General features: G+C 40.1%; 1 protein-coding gene across 4 annotated transcripts in view; it reads right to left on the bottom strand.

Annotated features, from left to right (window-relative positions):
• Positions 1-26,622, bottom strand: part of COL4A5 (collagen, type IV, alpha 5) — an 81,922-nt gene that overhangs the window by 21,097 nt on the left and 34,203 nt on the right. For 2 of the 4 annotated variants that reach the window (XM_014955018.1, XM_014955020.1), the window contains exons 7-37: positions 26,246-26,299; positions 25,481-25,507; positions 24,679-24,759; positions 23,566-23,628; positions 22,964-22,999; positions 22,824-22,865; positions 22,628-22,720; positions 20,755-20,808; positions 20,591-20,647; positions 18,345-18,389; positions 18,191-18,244; positions 17,969-18,010; positions 17,368-17,500; positions 16,408-16,581; positions 15,669-15,752; positions 14,362-14,454; positions 13,720-13,790; positions 13,325-13,516; positions 12,707-12,875; positions 11,943-12,035; positions 11,749-11,853; positions 11,046-11,143; positions 10,634-10,784; positions 9,865-9,978; positions 6,350-6,358; positions 5,508-5,675; positions 4,367-4,456; positions 3,411-3,560; positions 2,055-2,153; positions 959-1,048; positions 476-615 (exon numbers count right to left, since the gene is read on the bottom strand). In XM_014955018.1, the coding sequence (XP_014810504.1) occupies positions 476-615; positions 959-1,048; positions 2,055-2,153; positions 3,411-3,560; positions 4,367-4,456; positions 5,508-5,675; positions 6,350-6,358; positions 9,865-9,978; positions 10,634-10,784; positions 11,046-11,143; positions 11,749-11,853; positions 11,943-12,035; positions 12,707-12,875; positions 13,325-13,516; positions 13,720-13,790; positions 14,362-14,454; positions 15,669-15,752; positions 16,408-16,581; positions 17,368-17,500; positions 17,969-18,010; positions 18,191-18,244; positions 18,345-18,389; positions 20,591-20,647; positions 20,755-20,808; positions 22,628-22,720; positions 22,824-22,865; positions 22,964-22,999; positions 23,566-23,628; positions 24,679-24,759; positions 25,481-25,507; positions 26,246-26,299 (2,871 nt within the window). The remainder of the gene's footprint in view (positions 1-475; positions 616-958; positions 1,049-2,054; positions 2,154-3,410; positions 3,561-4,366; positions 4,457-5,507; positions 5,676-6,349; positions 6,359-9,864; positions 9,979-10,633; positions 10,785-11,045; positions 11,144-11,748; positions 11,854-11,942; positions 12,036-12,706; positions 12,876-13,324; positions 13,517-13,719; positions 13,791-14,361; positions 14,455-15,668; positions 15,753-16,407; positions 16,582-17,367; positions 17,501-17,968; positions 18,011-18,190; positions 18,245-18,344; positions 18,390-20,590; positions 20,648-20,754; positions 20,809-22,627; positions 22,721-22,823; positions 22,866-22,963; positions 23,000-23,565; positions 23,629-24,678; positions 24,760-25,480; positions 25,508-26,245; positions 26,300-26,622) is intronic. The other 2 variants (XM_014955019.1, XM_014955021.1) reach the window with 1 other exon arrangement.

Here is a 26,622-nt window from a genome sequence, read left to right as displayed (position 1 = left end):
GATGATATAGGTAAATATTAGTGCAAATGTTTTATGTAGACTTTAAAACTTTAAGCAGCAGTAATCATGATATGTCAGTTCCTTTGTAATTTATTCTTAAATGCATATTGTCCTAATTTTTTTAGAACTAACTACATAATTGGGCATGGGAACAATCATATTAATTGCATAAATCCATTCCAACTACCAAAATGTCAGCATGTATCACAGTGCGGGTTAGGCCACTAAAAAGGTCTGGTAAACAATGTTCTCCTTTAACCAGATTAAATTATATATAAATATTTTCACCTTTAAAATTAGAAATCTTTGCTCCCACCTGAAAAGAACAAATCACAGTCAACCCTGCTTGTTATTAATATATTTCTATACATATTTAGAGTTATACATAATATATATTAAACTATAGTTAAAAAAAACACATCACAGAATCCAATTTCCTCATGGAGTTTCCTATTGAAGAATTTTGTAAATGTACCTTTGGTCCAGGGAGACCAGGAATACCGACGCCTGAAAGACCAGGGTCACCTTTCTCTCCTTTCAGTCCAGGAAATCCTGCAGGCCCAGGCTGCCCTGGGCGTCCTGCTATTCCTTGGCTGCCTTTAATACCTGGGGGACCTGTCAAAAAGATAAAATACAAGTTTATAAATATAAATAAAACTTCTCAGTGGTTTAGAGAAATCACTCAAATTACAGCAACTGAACTAGAAAGGACTAACAAATTGACTGGCTGGCTTTGAATACTGAAGTGGTTTTGTTTTTAAAAACAAACTAAAACAATTATCTAAAAATCTCTTATGGCTTTCTGCACGACGTTTCTAAGCTTTCTTTTTTTATTCTTAATATACACAAATCAAAATATCTTATTGTAGTATCTAGGTATAATTTAATGCTAGAATCCTCAGAAACTGGAAGGAAAACACTGGACAAAATGATGTAAAATACAAGCACCGACACCAACCTGGAAGGCCCATCTCTCCCATGGCACCTTTTACCCCTGGAGGTCCTGTTGGCCCTGGCTGTCCAGGAAGCCCCGTGTCTCCCTTGATGCCTAGGAAAATTGTGGTTTCAGTTAATTAATGCCAATAATGAAAAGTTTCTGATATTCATATGTTCTCATGAATATGCTTGTCATCTAAGTACAAAGGCAATGGATTTGGAATTGGTTTAGGCCTCACACTGCTCCTACGTGCTTTTTCACACCCATTTGTAGTGAAATTTTAAACATCTTCAGTTTGTTCTGAGACAAGATTTGATCAGGGCAACTTCTTTGTTTTGAAGATTAGTGTAATGAAATGGGTCAAATCTCAGTCCAGGACTTAGTAACCACCTGAAACAATTTAGTACTGGTGTGACTTGGTCTCTCAAGAGTTGTTCTGCAGAATGAGCACATTATCTCTTTCTCATCTGCAAAAGGTATTCAGTAGCTTCTATTATGGAATTAAACGTGACCTACAATGCTCAAACTAGTTTGAGTCCTGGATGATTAAAAAAATTCCCCAAGCTTAACAAGATATTTAGAGCAAGACCTACATGAGACATAGTGGGCAAAGATTTAAGATTTCAGATAAACAGTTATAGCTGTACTGCAGGAAGAAGCAGTGCAAGACAGAATTCATGTTCTCAATCCTTGTAATTCTTTAAAACAAAGATCTGAAATGCAGGCAGCCTTTGCAATGCACTCATTTGGCCACTTCCGAAGTATGAGTATAATGACTAACAATGTAAGAAATAAACATGTGAAGCAGACAAGCCCCATCGGCAGATCCTGCAGTCATGTTGCTCAAGCAGCAAGCACTTTTCCAGTCGTCCTAAAAGCTATCCTAATCTTCCACAGGGTCAGCTTCAAACTGCTTTTGGGTCTGTTGGAAGGAAAGAGCTCAAAGCATGCAGTTAGGATAATGATTTTAAATGTCCCAAAACTATGCTACAGCTTTAAGTGTCAATCCCTAGGTTTTGCGTAGATATACTTGGATTAACATCCCAATCCCACATGATGAAAACGCATGCAAATTTTTACACATCAGAACTGTCCCTCTGAGGCCTTGTTTACTTGCCTGGCAATCCTGGCACACCTGGTGGGCCACTAAGTCCTGGTGGGCCTGGGTCACCTGGGAGACCTTGATAACCTTTCTGTCCTGATAAACCAGGAATACCTCGAGGGAAAAAGATACATTTGATTATTATTATTATTACTATTGCTACTACTGTATGTTTTCTTTCACCTTAAGAGATCAAATATAGCTATAGATGAATAAAAATCAAAATGGGGATTTTTCTTCAGTAAATAGAATTCCCCCTAGCTTAGCGAAGAGAATTATCACAGAACACAATATATTGCTTCTGGAAGGTTTAAGATTACTACAGAATAGGAACAATATAAATAGAGGGAAAAGTAATTTTATGACTAATGCCAACATACCTCATTCAGAAGGGACTGCCTTTTCGGATAAGCAGACTCCATGCTAACCTCTTATGTTCATCCAGATTATTTATATACGTGTTTAATTACATTGCTACATCAGAAGCACTTTAGGACTGATATATTATAATAAGTAATGCAGGTATTTTAGCAGATTTTTACAAATTCTATGTTATTATCCCATACAATAACTTTGTGCTGCCCTGCAGGCATAGTTAAATCTGCCCTCTACAGCTCTTACTTAACAGAGGGGAAAAAAAATATAAAATAAGTGTCTTAGGTTCCTACCTAGGCTTCACAGAAATTAATACAATAGATAAAGTAGCACAATAAAGGCTGGGCCAACATTAGAGAAAGGCATTCTGGTTCTCTCTAGGGTAGGGTATTTTTACTCTTCTCAAGATTAAATTAGAGTTCAAAGGAGACATCAGAACCTTGGGGGGAGCCAGCAAGTGAGAGAGAAAACAGACTTGAGTGAACTGAGAAAACCTCCCGGGCTGCCAGCTTCCCAAGTAGAAACACACAGAGATGACATTTAGCTCAGGGGTGGGTAAGCTTCCAGAGATACGCAAAGGGAGAACCTGGAGGTGATGCATGAGCAGATGACCATCCTACAAGGAAAAGCCCCAAGGGTCTTCGAGCCAGCAGGAATGCAGCCAGCACAGCAGCCATGACAACTATCTCTCATCATGCTTAGGAATAACACCTAGAAGACTGAATCGTAATCCTGCTGAAAGCACCTTAGTGCTTTTACAATATCAGCACATGCCAAATAATAGTAACAGTTAATGAGCAAGGACATGGCAAACTAACCATACAGAGCGACTTGGTCACAGAACCGCTTAAAAAAAGGCCTAAAATAAGAGAACCTTAAGCCACTTCTGTATTCTGAGTTCATTGTTTTCTCTAAGAAGGACGTGTAATGGATCCAGTTACAAGTTATCTATGGAGGACAAACAACCTCCCCAGACCCACGTGCAAAGTTCTATACCTGGAACACCTGGCTCGCCTTTTTCTCCTTTGGCTCCTAGCTGTTTCGGATCAAGTTTTCCAGGTGGGCCTGGCAGACCTGCTTCACCTTTGACGCCTTTCTGTCCAACCGGCCCAGGAGGCCCTGGCGGACCAGGTAATCCATTGTTACCTACAGTAGGTACAGACAGGAAAACGGAAAAAATATAATCCTTAAGGCATATATTTGTAATGCTTTTTCTTACACAGGGAGTCCATGGCTTATTCATGAAGTTGGGATTCACTAAACGATCAGTCAGTTTATGCAAAGTTCCCCACAGCATCTTAAGCCCTGGAACAAAGCTGAGTGAGTGGACAGCATGGGGATATCTGAGTGCTGGAGTCTGTCAGCTCCAGCCAGCCCAGCTCAGAGATTCCAGCTGTGTCTGTATGACCCATGTCCAGAGAGCTCTTGGAGTTCCACCACACTGTGCCAGTAGCACAGAAGTGTGGCAACAGCTACAGCAGCTCCGGATTCACAGCTCCTTGTTCAGGGACATAGTGGGTTTGTCTTCTACCAAACTTTTTCAAAATTCATCTCCAACAAGGGGGTTGAGAAAATGTACATAGAATCGTTTCTCTGTAATACCTATAGAGCTGATTCTGGACGAATCCATAACCCAAAGCTATAATTTTATTCTTTCTACTGGTTAAAGCAGACTTTACAACATACTTCAGAAATATTGCCCTACTTCAATGCCATCAATCCAAAGGTAATGTTTTAAAAATAGCTAACATTTCATGACATAAATTAAAAAAAGAGGGACTGAATGCTATGGCTTAGAACTGCAGAGCGACTCTGAACACCAGCACTGTCAAGAGAAGACAACCTAAGCAGATCTCAGTAATGAAGATCTAGGTGTTAGTATTACGAAGTCTCTTTCCACACAGGACATGGAAAACAGCATTCTCTTCAGGGGCGGGGAAAACAAACATTACCTTTCAAGCCAGGCAGGCCATTTCTTCCAGGAGTTCCTGGAGGCCCTGGAGGACCAGGAGCTCCCATGACGCCCATCTCACCTTTGGCACCTAAATGCAATGAATCACCTTTGTCATTCTGAACAAAAACTCAAAACCCATCAGTACTTAACTTTTATTTCCCTGCATCTGTATGGTATTTATTAACCAGCATACACATGTAAAGCCTGTTTTCAGGGAATTGCAAGTGCTCAGTTCTTGTGTAGATCTAAATCAGGTAAAATGACACTTCAAAATTGTGGCAAATATTAATTCGCTGTGGGTGGGTGGAGGGAGGTGCTTGGGTGTCCATCACTACAATAAGGACATCGAAGTGTCGGAGCGTGTCCAGAGGAGAGCCACCAAGCTGGTGAGAACAAGTCATATGAGGAGAGCCTGAGGGAACTTGGCATGTTTAGTTTGGAGAAGAGGAGGCTGAGGGGAGACCTCATTGCCCTCTACATCTACCTGAAAGGAGGTTGTAGAGAGGTGGGTGTTGGCCTCTTCTCCCAAGTGAATAATCACAGGACCAGAGGAAATGGTCTGAAGTTGCAGCAGGGGAGCTTTAGATTAGATATTAGGAAGAATTACTTTACTGAGAGGGTGGTCAGGCACTGGAACAGCCTGCCCAGGGAGGTGGTGGAGTCACCATCCCTGGAGGTATTTAAGAAACATGTAGACGTGGCTCTTCAGGGCAATGCTCTAGTGCCTGAGATTGTTGGGTTTGGGGTTTTTCTGTGTGTGTATGGTTGGACTCGATCATCTCAAAGGTCCCTTCCAACCACGAAGATTCTGTGATTCCACAGTTATAAGCACAAAATAAATCAGAAAAGTGTCATAATGATGATGACCAAAGTCACATTTGAAAGTTATGAAATAGAATAAAGTGGAAAATATTTGAATCAAGTTACAGGGAAGAGTGGAGGGGTGACAAGGATTTTAATGCAACAAATTTAATTGTATTTTTTTCTTTAAAGTTTGAGATTTAAAGGTTACATGTACCCAACTTTAAATGGATAGGGTAAACATCAAAGCTCATTGAGCTGGCATGCCCAAGCCAAAAGAGCATCCACCTGTAAATACAGTTTGGTCTTTGTCCACAGGTAAAAAAATGTGAACTTACCTGGAAATCCAGGTATTCCATCCCGGCCAGGTGGTCCAGGTGAACCCTGAGGCCCTGGGAGACCAGGGGGTCCTGGATATCCTGGGGTTCCTTGGTCGCCTGGAGGACCAGGAACATCGAAGCCTGGAGGACCTGGATCCCCTTTCTCCCCTGGAACGCCCTGCAGCCCTAGACAATGTTGTTAAGACACAATCATTTAGCAAAAACTAAGTCAAGGCTGAAATCTGTGTGTGTCTGGACATAGTACTGTAGGAATAGCTACGTTTTATCCCCAGTCCATTCCTAGCACTGATGAAAACCCTGAAATTCTTCTAAAGCCATGTATTTTTTAATGGCTTCTGGGTGTTAGAAGGCCATATTGTCCCAAAGAGAAGCATTGCTAAAATTTTATCAAGTTGTACCAAATGCAATTAAAAAAAATCTCAAAAGGAAAACAACAACTCTCTTCAATAACCCTTTAAGTCTGATTAGTAAAACAAAAAGGCAAGATTGATTAGACTGGTTTGTATTTTATCATTAAGTATTGACATTCTCACAATATATTTCCAATAATGATTCCATTTTACTACACTCTAAGATAACATCAGCTGAATATTTTTGAAGGATAGCAAAATTCTGCATGGCATTATGTTTCCCCAAATGAACACTATGAATCGTCAAAATATGCTTAAGAATTTTTAATGCTAATGATACTGAGCTCAAGGCACTGGTGGAGCAAGCAGACAGCTTGTTTCCCTTCAGTGCACTGTATCAGTGAAGATAACCACTCTGGAAGTGTAGCTGACAAAAGAAATTCTTAAATCTGAAGTTAAGAAAAGGCTTTGGTAAAGAAACTACAGTACCTGGGGAACCTGAGGTTCAAAAGCCAACGAGTTAGAGCTCATCAGGAAGTTGAGACAGGTAGCAGTAAGGAGTTGTAATAGTCGTTAAGTTAGGAAACAAAACAAAGCACATACAGATTAGAACAAAGAAAAAATCTACCCTAAAGTTACCGAAAACAGATCTAAGTACAAAGAATACAACACTAATGCAGTTAAGAGAAACCAGACTGCAGGGAAACTTGGAGGTCTTTTTCAAAGTGCAGCCACCAATGTATGCAGAAACAAGAAACTCAGCGAGAGGTTTTCAAATAATGATAGTACATTTAAAAAAAATTATTTTCCCCTCTCTCATTGCCTAGTATTCTCTTCACAACTGGGGAATAAGCTTTTTCTGAACTGTTTCTTACATAGAAGTGTCATTACTAGATACTGGCTTGGACACCTTCTGAACACTGGAGTACACCTTACCGATCAGCTGCATCGCATTCTGGTACATCCCTTCAAATAGGGATTTTCAAAAAATGCTTCTTCTTTCTCACACAAAAAAAACCTGTAAATAATTCCCCCCTCCTTCTTTTAGTTCTATTATGCAAATTTACATTGTTACACCTACAGAGGTAGCATATTGCATGTTACATGCCCTAGCATAGTCTACAGAGATTATGACACCACCATGCCAAAACCTCATAAGGTAGTACTACAAAGTAGTATTACTCGAAATCTGTAATGGTGACCCCCACTCTTGACCGCAGGAACAAGTTTCAGAGTGAAGTCATGATGTGTTCCTTACAAACTAAAAAAGAAGATCAAGTTTCTTGATAGCATAGACTGTAGACTTCCATTTATTTAATTATAAGCATGCTCCACTTTGGCAGCAGCTTATCACTGCAGTAAACTATAGTGTCATGTGCCTGGAACTGCTTACTTTGCAGAGAAAAAACAGTGCTGGGGATAGATAGGGGCTGCACATGCTCTGTGTTTAAGGGGTCTCTATCAGCAAGTGCAAAGAAAATAAATAATGAGAAAACAACATATAACCCAGTAATAGGACAAGCTCCATATCTAGAATGGCAAAGATACTTTTTCAAATAGAAATTCAGTCTCATTGAATTTCTGGTTCTCAAAAATATAATATCATAATTAGAACAATATAGACAGCACAATAAATTCGAAAGTAATTTGTTACATATTCAAAAAAAGAAGAATGTTGAGTTGCTGCAAACTCTTTGAAGAAATGGTGGTGCAGAGAAAGGAAATAATGAACAGGGAAATCCTTTCAAGAATTTCCCAAATTACCTGAAAAACAGAGCCCCACAAACTTTACCCTAATGTTGCATAAAGTAACAGAATCAGAACAAGCTAGACAAACAAACAAGGGGTGGGAGATGGGAATGTAAGGCATTCCACACAAGACAGAGCAATAGCAGTGCCAAGGGAAATAACAGGGACTAATCACGTGGGACCTTCAACCATGCACTAGAACTCAAAGCCACCATGCTGTTAGTAGCCACAATGATCAGTCAGACGTGAAGAATGAAGATGTAAGCATTTCAAATCCATCAACTCTAGCAATAACTATGCATTTGCCAAAATTGGTATTTTGCAGAATAAATGAAATAAAATTCAATTGAATGAAATATTCATACCTATACTAATACACCCCACCCCCCAACTCCAAACACACACCTGTGTTGCCTTTTGTTTCAGATCAGCCCCAAGTGCAGCCATAGGTTCAGGCTGGTATAGTAAGCACAGTAAGCCAGGCAGAGGACCTACCTGCTGGCTCAGGGAACTTGTGCACATTGTCCAGACCCCTTCTGTCCCTAGCTCTTAACACTGGACACCTTCAAAGCTCGCTGCTGCAGGGACCACACATTCCTTTCCCCACTTGTGGGGAAACTTGTGAAAAAGTATACTTAAATATGACCCACGCTTTATGTATGTGAGTAGAACTCAAACTCTGTGGGCCTACTTACTCAAGAGCTTGCCTACCTTCAAGTGAAGCCCTTTGCTGAATCTCAGCTTACAGTTCATAAAGATCAGAATACAATCAACCAGTCTGTGACCCATGGTCTTACAGTTGGTCATGAATTTCTCAGCATGCATTGTGAATTGCCAATCCTGGTTCTGGCACACAAATTCAAGACGTGTAGCTCACAAGCATGCAATGTAAACAGTCATACAGGCATGGTGAGAACCAGGTGAGTTTTGAAATGTTTCAGCAGCAGGCATGCTCTAGTCCACAGAGAATGCTCTCACTGTGGTGACTACTACACATTTGCAACATTGGGACCTGGTGCACAGCAAGCCCATTTCCTGAATGAAGGGGAAAAGGAACTTCCCCGAGCAAACTTTGTGAATGGAATGATATGCATGCATGCACATGTGCCCTTTATGCACAAAGATGGAACAAGTTCATATCTTCATCAGTCACCAGTCATTTTAGACAAAAGACAATCAAACTCCCTTCACAGACTTATTCCTAATTATCACTATCCTTAGATTATGCTTTGTCAATCTACTTTAAACCTCTCAGGACTCATAAAATGTGTTGGCTTTGCAGAAAAAAGTGCATGAGGAAATCAGAAACCCCAGAACTCAGAGGTTTCTGTACAAGGACTTTTAAAGCTCTATTTCAGGTCTGCTTATGACAAGATGAATGTGTATGACCTCTTTTACTGACAGGCTTTTGTTAAAACAGTATCACATCCCTTCTTGGAGAACATTTTCTCCTCTATAAAATAATGAACAAACTAGTTTGGAATACTCATGCTATCTTCCTTTCCTCATTAATAAAGTTAAACTGTGCTTTAGCTTCCATTTGGAAAAAAAATAAAATGCCTAGCCACATCAGGAAGAACCTGAATCATTCCCTTGATTTTGCACCCACCATGTAAGTAGAAGGAGGGCAAATAGCATTGTATAGGGTATTGAGTTTGTCTGCTTTTTTTCCAAAACAGAAATTAATTTTCTAGGTAATAATGTAAAAAAGTTACTTAAAAATGCCTCTCACCCAGTGAATTTGGAATGCAGTTTGGTAAGATAGAAAACTGCTTTGGAATTTAAGAACCATCTTGCAATTCGACAGCAATGTAATGACAGCAGAGTAGAGGCAGCCAGAGGCAGCGTTCCTCCTCTTCTGTACCCCCAAAACCTCTGCACTGACATTGTGCTTCCTTCTGCCTTGTCCTGAAGAGTATTGTGATAAACCCCTTCACAGAGATTTTGTCACAGATAGCACACAACACTTCCAAGAATTTCTGCTGAAGCTCCAAGTCTTCTCCAAAGTGGGCTGTTACCCTTGAGACCTCTCTAAGTTGTGCAAATGGTAGGGATGAATGTAATTCTGCATCTGGTTTCAGTAAAAAACATGATGCACCAAGGTCCAAGGTTTGCCCGCTTGACTGGTGAGACAGCCAAGCTAATAACTATCTATCTTTCCTTGCCTATCTGTTCAGTGAGACTCTCAGTGTCCTGTGTACCCAGTTTGGTGTATGCCAGAAAGCACCTAAGGGTACAATTCATGCAAGTTTTACCTGGGGGGCCAACAGGACCCGGGGGTCCTGGAGATCCAGGTGGACCTTGACCACCAATGCCAGGGATGCCTGGTGGGCCTGGGAGTCCTGGAGGTCCACTTGGTCCAGGGTCACCTAAAAGAACACTCTTGTTTAGTTAAACAGTGAACTCAGTTCAGGGACACTTGCTTTCAGCAGCAGAGTGCTTGCACATTGTACATAAATCTCGTCCTTGCATGCAAACAAATATGGATCTGACACAGGAAAAAACACACTTCAGAGGCCATTTCTGAAAGCCAGAGATTTGTCCTCACTCTGTGTGGAATGCATGCAGTTTACATTTCTAGGCTACACAGAGACATTTTACTGCATCGCAATCCACATCAAACTCAACAGATGCTCTCCAGCAAACCCGGCAGGCTCTGCAGTTCAATACAGACAATAGTTAACAGCAGGAATTTGTGAATTGCTAACCCTCTGCATGTTGAAGCACAGGACATCTATATGACAATTATTCTATTGAAAAAGTTTTACTCCCACTTTAATATAATCTGCCTTTAGAACATAGACTTTCAGATACTGACCCATAGATCAGTATTTACCCCCTTGCTTGCTTGCCTTCTGAGAACCCAAGTTCCCATTTACACAGTTGTCTCTGATTTGGAAAAACAGACCCTGAAGTAATTGCTCTAAAGTCAGCACTGCTTGTATTTAACTGCCACATGACTCCCCACGTGTCTGTATTTTTTAAAGTTCAATAGGGAACAGAAAAGGGGAGAGTTCTTCATACCTTTGGGCCCTGGAGTTCCATCAAAACCTGCCCGTCCGGGGAGACCAGGGTTTCCTGGGAAGCCAGGGTCACCTTTGGGTCCTTGAACTCCTTTTGTGCCTGGTGGTCCTGGGGGTCCAGGTGGTCCTGGAACTCCAAATCCACGATCCCCCTGTAACAAATTAACAGATTTTTAAAAAGGGCTTTTTCTAAGTTTAGCCTCTCCTAAAAATGCTAAAGTAGTACAGAAAAAAACCCCACCATCTTACAGTTCAATTTCTTTTTTTCCACCCTCACCCAAAACTCAAGTAGAGTATGTGACTTCCCCGCCACCAAAAGCTGACAAGAGGTGAAATCCTCCCCATAAACCTCCCAGTGACACAAAAGAACCTCTAACAAAGTGATGTTTTATATTAAACAAGCAAACACAGACCTTCTGTCCTGGGAAACCAGGTGGTCCAGGAGGTCCATCTAGACCTGGGCGACCCGGAGTTCCTGGAGCTCCGGGGGGGCCTGGAGTCCCTGGGAAACCTACACATGGCATGGAGGTTAGGGCAGCAGAGGAAAGGACACCATAGAACATTAGAACAACTCTTCCAGAAATGCTTAGGGCCCATGAAATGGAATCTCTGAAAATAGGTTCTCTGCTAGCTCAAGCACACTTGAGGGGCGCTCGTTCGGCTGAGAGAAGTTTTGAGTATACAGTCTTTTGCCCAGAGGAACTCCGGGACTTCTCTTGGAGGATGGCACTCTCCATGCTGTGTGCTCTAACAAAGAGTACAAACAGTTCACATCAGAAACATTAACATCTTGAGGCAGCGTTTAGAGATCAGATACTGATTTAAACTCAAACATTTACAATTTCCCAAAGTTTTACCAATTTGCTTTAGTGTCCTTGGTTTATTGAAAAATGTAAGCTACCGTGAAGGAGCAGTACAGTGAACAGAGGAGTAAGAGCTCAGCACGTTTTATCCTGATACTTCTGAAACTATTAAAAGATGTACAAATGCAAGACAAACATTTTTTTAAAGGATTCTAGAGACATAAATCAACTCACGAGGTAAAAGTTAAAAGACACAACCCTCTATGTCCCCTCTTCCAGCCAGTACAATACAGTAAAATGGCTGTAAACATACCTTTTGGGCCTGGTGGACCAGGAAGTCCAATGCCAGGAATACCTGGCTCTCCCTTTGCTCCTGGGATGCCTGGTAAGCCACGCTGGCCTGGCTGACCAGGATCTCCTGTAAAAAGAAGAAAATCAACATAGTCATGAAGAATCAGTCAGAATAAAAGCTCTTGGAATTCCCTGGATATCTAGTTGCTGCTTTACCTGGAAGACCTGGGTCACCATTTCTTCCTGGAGGACCAGGAGGGCCAGGAACTCCTGGTTCTGTAATAGTCTGGCCAGGGTCACCTTTTGGACCTAAAGCCAAAAAGAAGAAATTTGTATCATTCAGTAGGAGTTTCTTTTCTGCTTTTCTTTGAGCAGAAAGATACTAGCCACATCCCGAGCTTACAAAGAACTTAAACACCAGCAACACTTCAGCCAGGAGGCTGCTTGCCCTTGTAGCCCCATATAGAACTTATAGCCTTAGAAGCATTTTTTAACGTTAAAGCAGTTTTCTTGAAACGTTATTTTTTCAGCTTCCTCCTAGGTGCCATCACGTGAATAGTATTTTCTATAGCTGACACCAGCACAATCTGATCAGGATCTGTGTAGTTGACAAGAAAAGTAACAAAAGCAAACTTGTTCAAAGCAAACCCTTGTTTTCAAAACCTGCTGTAGTTGCAGTATTATTAAGCACAAGCCAGATGGTAGTTACAACGCATTGCCACTATAGTCAGTTGAAAAGGAGAAGATTCTTTAGAGGTGAGAGCAGAAGGGTGAATAATGTGTCTATGGTAATGCGGCACAAATTCCGCTCACTTTGCAATTCTGTGATGACCTTCAGTAAGGGAGCTTAGAAAAACTACGTCTTACAACACCTTTGGGAAAAGCTTAAAAGCAACATTATGTTCTGAGAACTATCTGGAGCAAAAGGACAAAACTTGATTTTACAGCTTTTGTTCAACAGCACGCAAAGACCAACTCACCAGGAACTCCAGGAGGCCCTGGACGGCCTGATACACCTTGGATGCCCTTTTCACCAGGTGAACCTTGTGGACCAAACCCAGGAGGTCCAGGCAGTCCTTTGTCTCCAGGCGGACCTGGTATTCCTGGATCACCTGGAATGCCCATTTCTCCTTTGAATGCAACACTGCCCTGAAAAAAGGAAGAGTAGGATTGGGAAAGAGGAATATGCATTTGCTAGCAAAGAAGTAAAGTCTTTCAGTGCTTCTGTTTTGAAACTCTTTGGCAGTTTCCATCCTTCTTGCTCTCAGGACCATTAGCTGCCTACATCTTACTAACGTGGTAGAGATAAGGTCCTGGGTAATTAATTCTTCATGCTATATAGGTGAAATGTAGACAATGGCAGAAGGGACCTTCTGACACTAGGCAGGAGAAGTCGCAGCTTATGTTTAGAGGCACTGGCAGATTCAGGGAGTACCTCTGTACATCATCACTAGATTGGCACCTACTCAAAAGAATTACTGCGTTAGTCACATTCAGAATAAAGCGCATTTGCCAGTCTTCTTATCTGCACTATGTCAAATGCATCTAGGACTTCCCAAACATCTGTCCAAACAAAGACAGCATACAATAGAACTCACAGGTTCCCCCTTCGGGCCAGGTAGACCTGGCAGACCATCTCTTCCAGGAGTGCCATCTATGCCAGGAAGACCTGGAGGTCCTGGGAAGCCAGGCTCTCCTTTGTCACCTTTCATTCTTGGAGAAGTCAGAACATCCCCTGGGTCTCCTTTAGGACCAGGTCTCCCAGGGGGACCTGGGGACCCTGGGAATCCCTGAGGGGAGAAAAAAAAAAAAGCATTTTAGTTTGTCTTTCACTCCCTCTCTGAGTTTGGCACAATATAAGAATTATATATTCAAGCTAGTTATGGACAGAAAAAGAAATATTAGACAATTCATATCTACTGTGACAGATCTACCAAACACGCAAGACAAATGAGACACTATTTTCCCACCAGAACATATCACCACCACTTACTGGTGGCCCTACAAGGCCAGTTAATCCAGGAAGCCCCTTTTCACCTTTTGGTCCAGGAAAACCAGGAGAACCTGAGTAGTGCAGAAAAAGATAGAAGAAAATCGTAAAACTGTAGAAGCTGTAAATATCAAGCATGCTGTTTGCATAACAGAATAGCGAAGCTGTTTTAAAATCAGGCAAGGTTTTTTGGAGAGTTTGATTTAATTTGAACATCATGAAATTCACAACTCTAAGTTAAACCAGTAGCGTCAAAAATTATCACACTTGTCACACTTTTAAAAAGTTCCAGCTCCTCTATCACTTCAGGAACAGCAAGTAGTAGAAGTTAATTTCTCTCTTTGAGTTAAATCTATAGCAGATCGTAAAGCTTTGACACACAGAATGCTTGCAAGTCTGTTTTTAATCAGAGAACTTTTTTTGAAAGACCAGATTTAAAAAAAAAAAAAGTGAGTGTTTAACATGTATCCAGCCTGTATCTTCCTAACACTCCCCAGCTGTGCAAAATAGGATATGCACCAACTATATACTGGAGCTGGAAACTGTGCATCTGAATTTGTGCTGATATATCATTAGCATTATACGCAGATATAGAAGTGACTTTATAGAATAAAATAAGCAAAATAGTGAAGACTACAGCCTTACCTGGACTACCTGGAGGTCCTGGTGGTCCTCTCTCCCCAGGAGGCCCAGTTATTCCAGTTCCTATGCAATTGAAGCATGTGTCTCCTTGATCACCTAAAAAGAATTGCATTGAAAAAAACCATACTTGAGTATCAGATCTTAGAAAACCTTAAAAGAATTCAGTACAACAGCAATTGTTTTCTTGCTACTGATCTATAACACCACATCCAAAATGACTATTTTATGTAATTATATGATTGCTTGAATATTGGAACACTTCCCCCATGAAGGCCAGACTGAAGCTTTTTGGTTGCTAGGAGCCAGACAACCAATACCAGATATACATAGAATTTATTTAGGATAATGCAAAATAAATGAAAACAAAAAAATGCTTTCAATGATAAAAAATAAAACTGTGGACTTTTTTTCTCAGCAAAAGAGTCCTCTTCTAAAGTAGGTACTTGACACTTCAAACTACAACTCTAATACACATATATCAAAATTGCAAAGTTGAATTAAATTCCAAGAGTGCAAAATAAATACTGGGAATGTTTTATTGATTTGACAATGGGCTAAACTTATTTCATAAAAAAAAAAAATGGTTTCCAGAAGTTTAGGAATTTCTTTAACATACAGACTTTTCTGACATTCATCAATGTAGTATTTAAGCACTTAATGTAGGATAATTAACTAATTCTTAGAATCTTCATGAGAAAAAAGACTTCCGTTTGAAAGGAGTACAAAATTAAGTGAGATGATCAAAGTCATTTGGGATGTCCATGGTTGAGCTAGGAAAAGATTCTCACTTACCCATATCAGCATCCTCATTGCAAGGTTGTCTTTTTGGAAACAAGGATACACATTAAAGATGTCTTTCTTTTGCTTAGCAAACAAACAAACTCATTGTAGATTGACCAACTCAAATTAGGAACCTTGCATATAAAATTTCAATGTTGCTTTCCATAAAAAATGTCAAATTTATTCATGAAGTAAGTATAACTCTTTTTCATGTAGAGTTGGCAACTGCTGTTACAAAGCATTTAGTTTCTATCTGCCTTGGAGGTAACTTATAAAGCTGAAGTTTCATTTTACTTTAATTGTGATCCGTGCTAGGCTCTAGCATTGGTTGCACCCTCAGTCACTTTGAGACTCCTGTGCTTTAACCCTGGATGAGGGATTATCCTACACACAAGCAAAACAGCTTTCTTAATCAGAAACAGAAAATATCTACATTCAATCATACACTGTTTATTTTTATTTAATGCAGGCTTTACGTTGTTTAACCAGCTTTGACAAAAAGACAAAACAAGATAGCCATGACACTGCACCTTTTTGGCCTCGCTCCCCCGTAAAGCCTTGTTGTCCTGGAATTCCTGGAGGACCTGGTGGCCCCTGCTCACATAACCCTTCACCTAAGGAGAATCATGAGAAGTTTAATCATCAAACTTTGTTAGATTGACATGATTAATTAATACATGTATTCAGTACAAAAATGTGCTTCCTAGTATTTGTGTGGATATTCTAATATACCCACACAATCACAGACCAAGCATCTTGACAATTCTGATGGAGGACTGCTAATGAAAACCCACCAGTGTAATCCAAACTCAAAAGGAAACAGTCAGTGATATTACACAAAAATCATCAGTTCTCTTTTGCAACCTCAACTATCTCCCAGTCCTTTTCACAGCCTGCAGACTTCCATCTCAAAGGTCCCTCAAGTCTGATGAGATTTCTTCTCGTCCAGTCTAGCTGAATCACACAAGTAAGTCACAGTAGGCCTCACTTGAGGTAGAAGGAGGCATGATAAAGCCAGACTGCAACTCATACCATTGAATACCTGAATTCTGTAATTGTTCTTAAGGCTATAGTTCTCCTCCAAATGTCCTGATTTGCAATGGGGGTGACTTGGAGAATGTATCTGAATAGCTTGGAATCCCATGGGCTTCAGCTGCTGATAAAGTACATCTCTGAAGGCAGGATTAAAAAAACCCCAAACACCACCAGCATAAGAGTGTCAAAGCTGTTCAGTCTCTTCTACTTGCTGTTTATGTGGTCATCACTTACCAGGAGGGACAGATGGTGCAGGTGGCCCTGGGGGACCTGGTGGTCCAGGAGGTCCTCGTGGCCCATCATGTCCTGGTTGCCCAGGAATAGAAACACCAGGTAAACCTGGATCTCCCTTCTGTCCTCTTTCACCAGGTAAGCCAGGTGGGCCAGGTGGTCCAACAGTAGTGAGCCCTAAGATGGGAAGAATTTAGTTCCTTGATGGCTCAAAGGTTTAAATCACTTTTTTGCAAGGACAACAATGATATACAATGAATAACATGCTACAGATAAGACTGCGTCTTTCCATGTAAGTACTCCATAACATTTCTCTCATAGAATCAAACTACATGATGTGTTTGACGTATGGACATTTTGCATTTTCAGAGATTTTGGTTTGAAAAATTGCCCTGATATTCTGAAAGTAAGTTTTTGAAGTAAAACAAGTGAAATAGGACTAATGAAAGGAAGCACTGAAGGAAAAAAAAGCACATTTACAAGCTGTACCATTAGAATCATAATGTTTTTCTCTGTGCATGTATAAGACAAATACAGGTGTCACCGCTCACTCCCATTGTAGACTCAGATCATCTCCTCCTTTAATACTGGCTGTACAGCAGAGACTAGGTTTGATGGCCAGGTACCAGACATCTGGTACACAACACTTTCCCTGTGAAATGCAATGGATAGTGTACGTTACAGGTAAGTGATATGAGATAAATGACCCCTAAGACTGTGAAGCTAGTGTCTGTTTGACAGCCTTGATGGTTTGCATCTGCTGTTCACCACGGCAGGGGCAATGAATGTTCAGAATTCCTCATATTATCCCCATAAGCTAAGGACCAGCCTTCAAGCTCAAAGGTAGCTCTGCCTTCACTTACTGCTCAGTTCATCTGTCAAAAGGAGTGTGAAAAGACTGTGAAGCTAAACATCAATTCAAACATTTAAGCATACAGCTTATTTTAATGCTTGTACTCCTACCTGGAGAACCTGGCAAGCCAGGTGGGCCTGGCCTACCAGAAAATCCACGCTCCCCTTTGGCTCCTGGAAGTCCTGGCAATCCTTTGTTACCTTTTGGTCCCACTGTTGCATCAATGCCTGGTCTTGAAATGACCTGTAAATGTTTCATGCTCATGTGAAACAACTCGCCAAGAAAAGAGTCACTGGAATGGTAAAGAGTTGCGAGGCAGAAAAGTTCAACATGCTTTGAACCTTATACCAATGACAGGATGCTTTTCCCACTTCACTGAATTACCAGGTAAAGTTCCAGTAAAGAGCAATCCCAAACAGGAAGCACTATCTACTGCCAAGCCAATACGGTTAGAACAGGCTTCAGTGAAGCTCACTCTGTTTGTGCTGGTCTGAGGTTATAGCCTAGCCTTGCATTCATAACCTAGCAAATCCTAGAGCACAGAATCTATCTTGAAAGATGGAAACAATAATTTCTATTGATGAATATATGAAATCTTTACTGGTTCTGTTATCGTTATACCCAGAGATGGGACTCACAGTCACTCAAGAAATATGATGAGACAACACTGTCAACCAAATGCAGAAAGGAAAGAAAGTATCAGTAACTTACAATTCCAGGAGGACCGGGAGGACCGATGTCACCTTTTTCACCCTACCAATGAAATTAAGAGCATTTTTTATACTGTGCATTAATAGACATGCAAGTTATTGCAAATATTCCTAAACACTGTAACAGCACAGGCAATGTAATTACTACTCAACCAGAACTGAACTCAGTGATGGCAGATTTTCAAGCTACTATGGTAATATGTGACAAAACCCCCTGGCATACCTTCTCGCCCTCTCTTCCTGGAGCACCATTTATTCCAGGCCCACCGGGTAAACCCTTCAAGAAAAGAGAAAGACAATCACACTCAGATCTTCTCCATATCAGAAGAAAAGCTTATAAGGAGTCAGCTTAGATTAGAAGTGTACAAGTTACTCACATCCCTACCAGGCTGACCAGGTTCTCCATCTTTGCCAGGTTTTCCCTTCAAAGATATAAACATTCATTAAATAAAATGCTTCGGTGGTAAAGAATTCTTATGGAAATAGTGTTAATTATTTCCCATTTTTCAATAAACCAAACTTTCTCTAGAGTGTAGTCCTTGTGATAAACACGTCAAAGACATCAACCAAGTATAATCAATGGAGTTACCTAAACTGAGGTTTCCATTTTGAAAACCAGAGCACAAAAACCTGACAGGTCTCAAAGAAATGTTGTGTGAATACAGCACAAACGGATCTCCAGTTAACTATTGCTGACTTTAACTATGCTGTGTTTAATAACTCCCTTTATTTTTAATGTTAAAGAAATCCTTTATTTGGAAAACAGATCCTAACTCCCTAAAGACTAGAACATTATATTTGATTAGGAAATTAGTATAATGTGACCAGTGAAATTAAATACACACATTTTTGTGTTTGAATTTTAACTCTCCTTTAAGCCAAATGTACTTTCCTGAAGAACAGTATCAACAACTATATAAAGTACAATTCTGCTCAAAGAAGTGACTTCTAAAAACCATATATTCTTGCTGGACAGATTTGTCTTTGCTGCAATAAAATTAATGCAAGCTCCACGTTATGCCAGAGCATTCACTGGGAAAGACAAATAGAACAGTATTGTTAACATTACAGCAGCAGTATGCATGGGGGACACCTGCTGGAACATAACTAGAAGAGATGACTAAGTTTCATCAGAGTGCCAAGATCAACTCTCAGTCACCAAGAAGGAGATAATAAGACCTGACAGATAAAGTGTATTAGAGTATAATGTGATTTGTGAATTCTTTATTATTACTGATTATATTTGATTCTCAAAAATCAGGTTTTAAGATTTCCTGTGAATTTACAGAACTACCTGTTTAATTACATATAATGACATTTTAATGAGTATATCTGAAATGGGTTTGAGCCACACAGAATCATATGGAGTCATAAAAGGCAGCTTTAGAGTAACTCAGTAGCAAAACCGCACTTTAAGTATGCAATATGACCAAATTCAGAGTAAAAACGAAAAATGTTGGTAAAGCTTTTGGCAAAAGGCATCTGCCATATCCCCCCAGGGCTTTTATTCTTTAGGGACTTGCAAATTTGTGTGGTTCCCCATTTACTTTTGCAGAAAGAAGTGACTTAGAAAATACAATTCAAAACCCACTCAAAATACAACAAGAACTTTGCTTTTGTAAATCTGCTTCATTTCTTGTTCCTTAAAGGTGGCAAATCCTTCTATAAATCTCAGCAACTAAGAAGGATTATATCTACTACAGCAAACATTTGTTTCCATTGTGTTTATTTCTTGTGGAAATTGGAAAATCTGTTACCAGCATGTTTCTAAATGGTGTTTATATATTGTCCAATTATTCCGAGTAAGACTTGTGCCTTGGTTTTCAAAGGGGCCTTAATATGCTGATGAAACTATGGATTTGGTAGCTGTGAAAATGAAATTACAGAATGCTTTGAGCTGGTAGCACCTTATCTTTCCTTTGCTGGTCCAGCCCATGTTATTTTCATCCTATTCCTTGGTACTTCTATGCTCTTCCCCAGCTATTCTGTGCTGTGATATCCAGGATGGATTTGAGTCTAGACAGAAACAAAATGACTCGTACTATCCTCAGATGCAGTTATCCTGACTCATCCCCTCCCCAAAATAGCACATAAACTGAAGTAGTCTCTTGGGAAGTGACAAATGGATTTTTGGTCTTAATGCAGTGTTCAGAGACTTGGTTTTGTGACTCTCCTCACAAGTAAACCAACTGAGAATGAGTTTACATAGACCAGCTTAAATATATACCAATTTCATGCTGCTTGCCAACCCAGTACCTAACAAACTGAATGAAGACCCTCTCTAAAAGGAAACAGGAAATTGCTGCTTCAGTCAAGCAGTCCAACAGCTATGAAGAAGGTTTCCACATGTAACCAGATAACATAATTCAAATTAGTTTCTCGTGCCCCCAAAACTAAGATCTACATTTAGATAATTCTATCAGAAAGCACTGAGAAATCCACAGCTAGAAGCACTTTCATGAAGCAGAACTGGATGCATCATCTACTAGTTTGCCAAGTTATGGAAAACAAAAAGAAGTCTCTTACCCAGAGGCTGGTGGCCCCACCTGAATTCAACATATGTTTAATTCTCAAAGGTAACACTGATTCGAAAGATAAATGTTTGGTTTAACAGACTACTTACTCTTTTGCCTGGTTCTCCTTGCTCACCTTTTTCACCTTTTACGCCACCGGGAAGACCCTGGACACACAAACGTCATCTTAAACTGAGCCCACAAACCAGAGCAGAATGAATTTACAGTTCTGATACAGATGCAACAAAAAAAGAACTAAAAGAGCACTACTCACAGGAGGGCCTTGTGGCCCAGGAAGTCCTGGTGGGCCTGGATCACCTGGAATACCCTGTCAAGCATGGGCAAAGAAAAAGAGAATTAAATCCTCCATCACTCCCTAGTGGCTCACTTGATATTTTTTTTTAATAGAATCTTTTTTTGCTGTTGTTTTGATTTCCAAGAACTATGAACAGTAAAGGATCGTATTTATTCTCTCTTTGTGTGGAACTTCAAGTGCATCTATAAATTTTATTAATTGCTCATCCTGTTTATTTAAATGATTCACTCCACTAAGACACAGCTGCCTCCGGCGTGCACTGCAGCAGCTGGTTTGGTGGCCTACAGTTACTTTACGATAGTAAAAAGAAGAATTAAAAAAAGAAAGGAAGGAAGGAAGGAAAGAAGGAAGACAGGCAGGCAGAAAGAAAGACAGAAAGACAGAAAAGAAATGCCAAATTCCACTGAAATTACAGGAGCAACAGTCATTAGATTGCTGATAATTGTTGAAGTTGTGAGGACATCATAATCAATAATGTGATCAACAGAAGTTTCACAGGATCACGGTGTTAAAAAGAATCTCTTCATCATTAAACTTAATACAAGTTAGAGGGTATAGAATCCAGAAAAAGGTTTCTGTGTAAGTTTCCCTTGTTTTGTTAGAGGCTTACCAGACTTTTACAAGCCCATCTACACACTTGATTTTTGAGTAGAGATCATAGGTGGAGGTACACACCAGAACTTTGTGTGTACTTCACAAAAGAATAAGTGTAATTTTGAAATTTTTTACTGATCATCTACTAGCAAGCATAACCTTTACTGCAATAAAAGCAAATTTTAAAATCATTGTTAATAGTGGTCAAAGACAATGCACTTAGAATACGTTCGGAAGTCTTAGTGCTTTAAAAGGAATGTAGTTAGAATGACTTTTATTTTGTAGGTTTACATAACTCAATGCCAGTATAATTAGTCCTTCAGAGATCCCTGATGGCAGAGGCAAATTACTCTGACACTAATAAAGTCAGATGAATTTTTGCTTCTACTACAGTGTGCTCAAAACATCACCTTGTGTTTTCTTAGAATTATAAAGATGCACAACGCCACTCTTTACCTTCTGTCCTACTGCTTTGGTATGCAGCAGTATTTTATTTTGGCAGGGGGTAGGACAATTCTGTCCTTCATCTTGATCAAAATCATTTGCTACCCTTCCTTTCAGAAGATCATTAGGCACCACTAAGGCATTCCCTAGAGCTATCCACCGATGTACACTTGCAATGCACAGGCATCCTAGAAAGGTCTCTGGTTTTATCTCTGTCTTGGCATTTATGGGTGGGGAAGGATCGGTACAAATCAAACCAACAGTTTGAGCTTACTGTAACAATATGGCTTGATATTTACTTTTGAGAGGCCAGAAACAAAGAAAGCACTTCATTCAGACCACAAGGAAGAAAGATCTTGGGGCATCACTAACGACAAAAAAAAAGGAGAAAAAAAAAAATAAAAAAGGAAGAAAAAGGGGGGAAAAAAAAGAAATGAGTTAAAATTTTTGAAAGACTTCTTCACAATGGATGACATAACTGGTTAGTTAACAGGAATCTGAATCCCCAGACAGCTTTGAAAATCCCAGTCTGGGTGTTACAAGGAATGAGAATATTTTAACTGCTTTTACCGTTCCTAATAGACTGTCATAAAGGAAGTTCATAAAGATAATTATTGTACTAAGGGAAGTAACTGACCTAATATGACTGGCATGCCTTCTATTAAAGGAAAAGCACTGAGGCCTGAAACAGTCAATACTTTGAGAAAAATAATAGAAGTAAGCAAGCAAGATGTGAATATACATGAGCCAAATCAATGGAGATGACTGCAGATGGATGTAATTTCGCACTCACCTGATCTCCTTTCTGAAACTCAATGTCATTTGGTCTCTTCTGTTCTCCAATTTGTCCTGGTGGCCCCGGTGGTCCCTGAAGACCTTGTTCACCCTAGAACAAGATTGCAGGCTGTTACTGGCAATACAAACCAAAATGGTATGCATAAGTATTTTGAAAGTAATAAGCAAAAACATCATCATGATCACCTACTCACTTTTTCACCTTTGGGTCCTTGGAAATTCAAACCCATATTGCCCTGTAAAAAGTACAACTCATCAGCCCTTAGAAGTTACAAACGAACAGAAAGAAAACCAAAACAGTCCACCATCATAATCAATGAGGGAAAGAAAATACCTTAGGTCCTGGCAGCCCTGGTGGACCAGGAGGTCCCTATTAAAAAAGGAAACAAACAAAAAAGTCATTTCCAAACACTTTACATACCCCCTTGTGGGAAAAAAAAAATGAGCAAACCAGAAACTGAACAATGCTGCTAGTTTGACTGCTGTGCGTTATACACATGTTAACAAGGCACCTTGCCTTCCACTGAGAGCTCTTCCTCACGCTACTCAACTTCACAAATACGTAAGAAACTAGGTCTTGCTTTAAGTGAGAAAGTAAAATAAAATTAATCAGTCAGGTATTAAATGTTAAGGAAAGAGTCATCCTGGTCTAAATAAGCTAAATCTTGTCCCTTAGCTCTCACACAAAGAGGGAGCCTGCACAAAGGGTCAGCCTGATGTAAAGTAAAAAGAGGCCTGGGAAGAGATTGTTTCAATTGGGTCACATTTAAACCCGCACAGTGGCAGCTCCAGGGTGAACTGAAGGCATGGTTGCTGTTGTCTTCATACCAAGTCTCCACTTCTGAGATCTCTGCACTCTACTGACCTCCCCCTGAGGACATGACAAAGTAATTGCCCCATTTAACACTTTAAGGGTAACAGATTAAAGAAACTTACTGTCAAACCTGGTGGCCCTGGAGGGCCAACTGGACCTGGTACTCCCATGGAGCCGGGTGGGCCCTGTTGAGAAAGTGGAGAAGACTATGAGAGGCACCTTTTTGTGGAAAAAAATGGTGAGATGTTCAAGGTCAAAAACGCCCAACAGCTGGCACCCCATACTTGTCAAATCAAAGTAGCTGACCACTAACCTACCAATTTGTGCAAAGGCCTAAAGGAGTATAGTCGTGTTGGGAGCATTCTGCTCTCAACATCAATACATCTTTTTGGCATGGATACAGGAATGCACTTTTTTGGGTTGGTTTTTGTTTTGTTTTGTTTTGAACTACTTTTGCTCTTTCTTTCTCTTCATGCACTGAGAGAGAACAACAAAACACTTTGTATTTGTGATTCCTCTCAGCCAGAAAGAGACAATAGGGAAGCACAGATCAGAGGAACAGAAATGCTAACAGGCTTAGTCTGGTCAGCGTAGCCTGGGGCTTGCCTCTCTGTACCAGGAAATGGGAGTCTCTGGCTTCTGTCCAGTCCAGGCCGATAGACTCATTTTCTGCTCCCCTTGTTCTTCCACTAAAGCAATGAATGGCTCAGTGGGGAAGCACAGGGCCTGGAGTCACTAGCTGTTTTCACAGAAGACTGCTGGGAGAACAGAAACACTGTTCAGGAGGTGCAACATGAGAACAGCTGAGACATTACCCTCTCTTCCCACCATCCAAAATAGTGGCTACAGCCCAGGAAGGCAGATGTTATTTGCTTTACCTCAGGGTGAAGGGGGGAAGGGAACTCCAGAACTCATTAAAAAAATCTGTAGGAAGGGGGAACAGGCAGGGGAAACAGAGAAGCAAGTCAGAATCTGTGAGTACTGCTGTTTTCTGGATACCACTTTCCTGACCAGGGAAACTTTCTGGCCTCTGTGGGTCAACCTACTAAGAGCAATATAGAGGCACTTACTTTCCCTCAAGCCATAAAGTAGAAGTATATTAAATATGAGCCCTGCTTCTCCATGTAAATACATGGATCCTCTAGCACCAAATGTTCCAGTTGTGCTGTAATGCAAATACTTTTCTTGTTATCTTTTTGGCAGAATGCAGCCTAATAGTACTTTACACAACTTACAGGTATCCCTGGAAGACCTGGAAATCCTGGGTCACCCTTCTGTCCTGGCAGCAAGGATGTAATTATTTCACCTGGTTCACCCTAGAAGAAAAAGAGCTGACTTTAATTAATAGCACATTTTCCAATTATTTATCAACATTCTGACTCCGAAGGACACATAGTGGCTTCTCAAGACTCAGAGATTCAGCATTATGCTACACCCTAGCAGTACTCTTTAATGTAAGTACTACATTCTCCAAGAACAGCTCTTTTTAGGAGAGATCTTTGCATATTTGGAGGATAATTTAAGTGGCTAAACTACCAACTATTAAAAGTTCTCTTTTTAAATGCACAAATATATCAGCATTGATTTACATTCCAAAAGATTAAGGGACTAAAATACAAATGCTTCACAAAAGAAAGAGAGGTTCTAGCTCCATGTGAAAGCAATGGATAGGACACAACAGAAAAAAAGCTCATGCAGCTTTTTCCAATGTCCCAATGCACGAGATTAATGCTGAGTATGCTCTTATACTAGTCGTGCTTCATGGTCTATATTGAAGCACAGTTTCTTTCTAATTTTGGGGAAGATCTTTGTTTTAAAAGTATGTGTTCTGGTCAGCTTGCCTTTAAATATATTAATTTAAATTTCCAGTTAGTTGCGTTGGAGTGGCCCACAAACATTAAGCTTTCTGCAGAATGTCACTCCAGATTCCAGTGGGTGCACATGGTCCTGCATAAAAGCAAGCAGGGTACTTATACCAGACCACACTGCAAACTCATGTCTTGTTAGTACTTCCATGTGTGAGCAGAGAAAACTTACCTTCATACCTGGCAGACCAGGGGGTCCCTTTGTTTAAAAGAAACAAACAAACAAATAAAAAAAAGAAAGATCAATAGAAGTAGATCATTGGTATGTTATTTGCAAACCACTAATCAGCTCTACACCATGAGGCAACCGTTAAAGATAGAAAACTAAAAAAAAGATACAAAATAGGAGAAAATAAAACTTTTATGATCTTCAGAATCAAATGGAAAAATTAGAGAATTACTTTCACAGCGATTGCTGAGCATTAAAGGGACTACATTTCCATTTCCTAGCAATTTCTTTCTTTATTGCCTCCTATTATCCATCTTGCCTACTACATTTATTTCTGTTTGTGCTTGGGATCTGACAGTCATTTTGCTGCAATTCCTCCTTATGTTTTATAATGAAACACCCTACACTGTCTCTTTTTCTGCCCCATTAATCACCAGTAAGACTCCTTAGATGTACCGGATGACTATATTGAGATCTTACTTCTCTGATGCATACGCACGTATTTGTATTTTTCATGGCAAAGCATCTCAGTGTGTGGGAATTCAAAGGGCTTTTTATTAGCTTTACCAGCAGAAAAGCTCACTCCTACTGGACATCTAAAATACTCTGATTAACCATCAATAAATTTAATATTTATTAATTTATCTTATTTATTAAAAGACCAACTGCAAAAAGAAGCTGTTATTTATCTGATCTTTCACAGATCTAAGTGAAGTTTTTCAGTGGATTACAGGTAACTGTAATCTGAAGCTGAAATCTTTTACTTACAGGAGGCCCTTGTAAACCAGGAAAACCTCGACTGCCTGGGAATCCACGCTCTCCCTTAGGGATGAAGAAAATGATTAGCCAGAACCAAACCAAAACATAAAAAAAAAACCAGATAAACAAATTTTGACTGAAAAGTCCAGTTTTGTTGTTAGCTTATATGTTCAGAGTAGCAAATTGTATTGCAACAAGCTACAGGATGAAGTCTGGTAAATCACACAACTGATGAAATAGAACTTTCCACATTCAGATAATTCCACATACTTTCTGGAATATACTACAGAGATAGAAAACACACATAGTGCTATAGAAGATCAACTTCTCTTATGCAAAGATCATAACCTGAAACTGAGTAACGTGTTAGAATGAAAGTGATTCCT

The sequence above is a fragment of the Calidris pugnax genome, unplaced genomic scaffold, assembly GCF_001431845.1.
Source record: "Calidris pugnax isolate Ruff unplaced genomic scaffold, ASM143184v1 scaffold38, whole genome shotgun sequence".
Classification (NCBI taxonomy): domain Eukaryota; kingdom Metazoa; phylum Chordata; class Aves; order Charadriiformes; family Scolopacidae; genus Calidris; species Calidris pugnax.
Note: the sequence above shows the minus strand (reverse complement) of the source record. Positions and strands in the feature narration are given on the sequence as shown.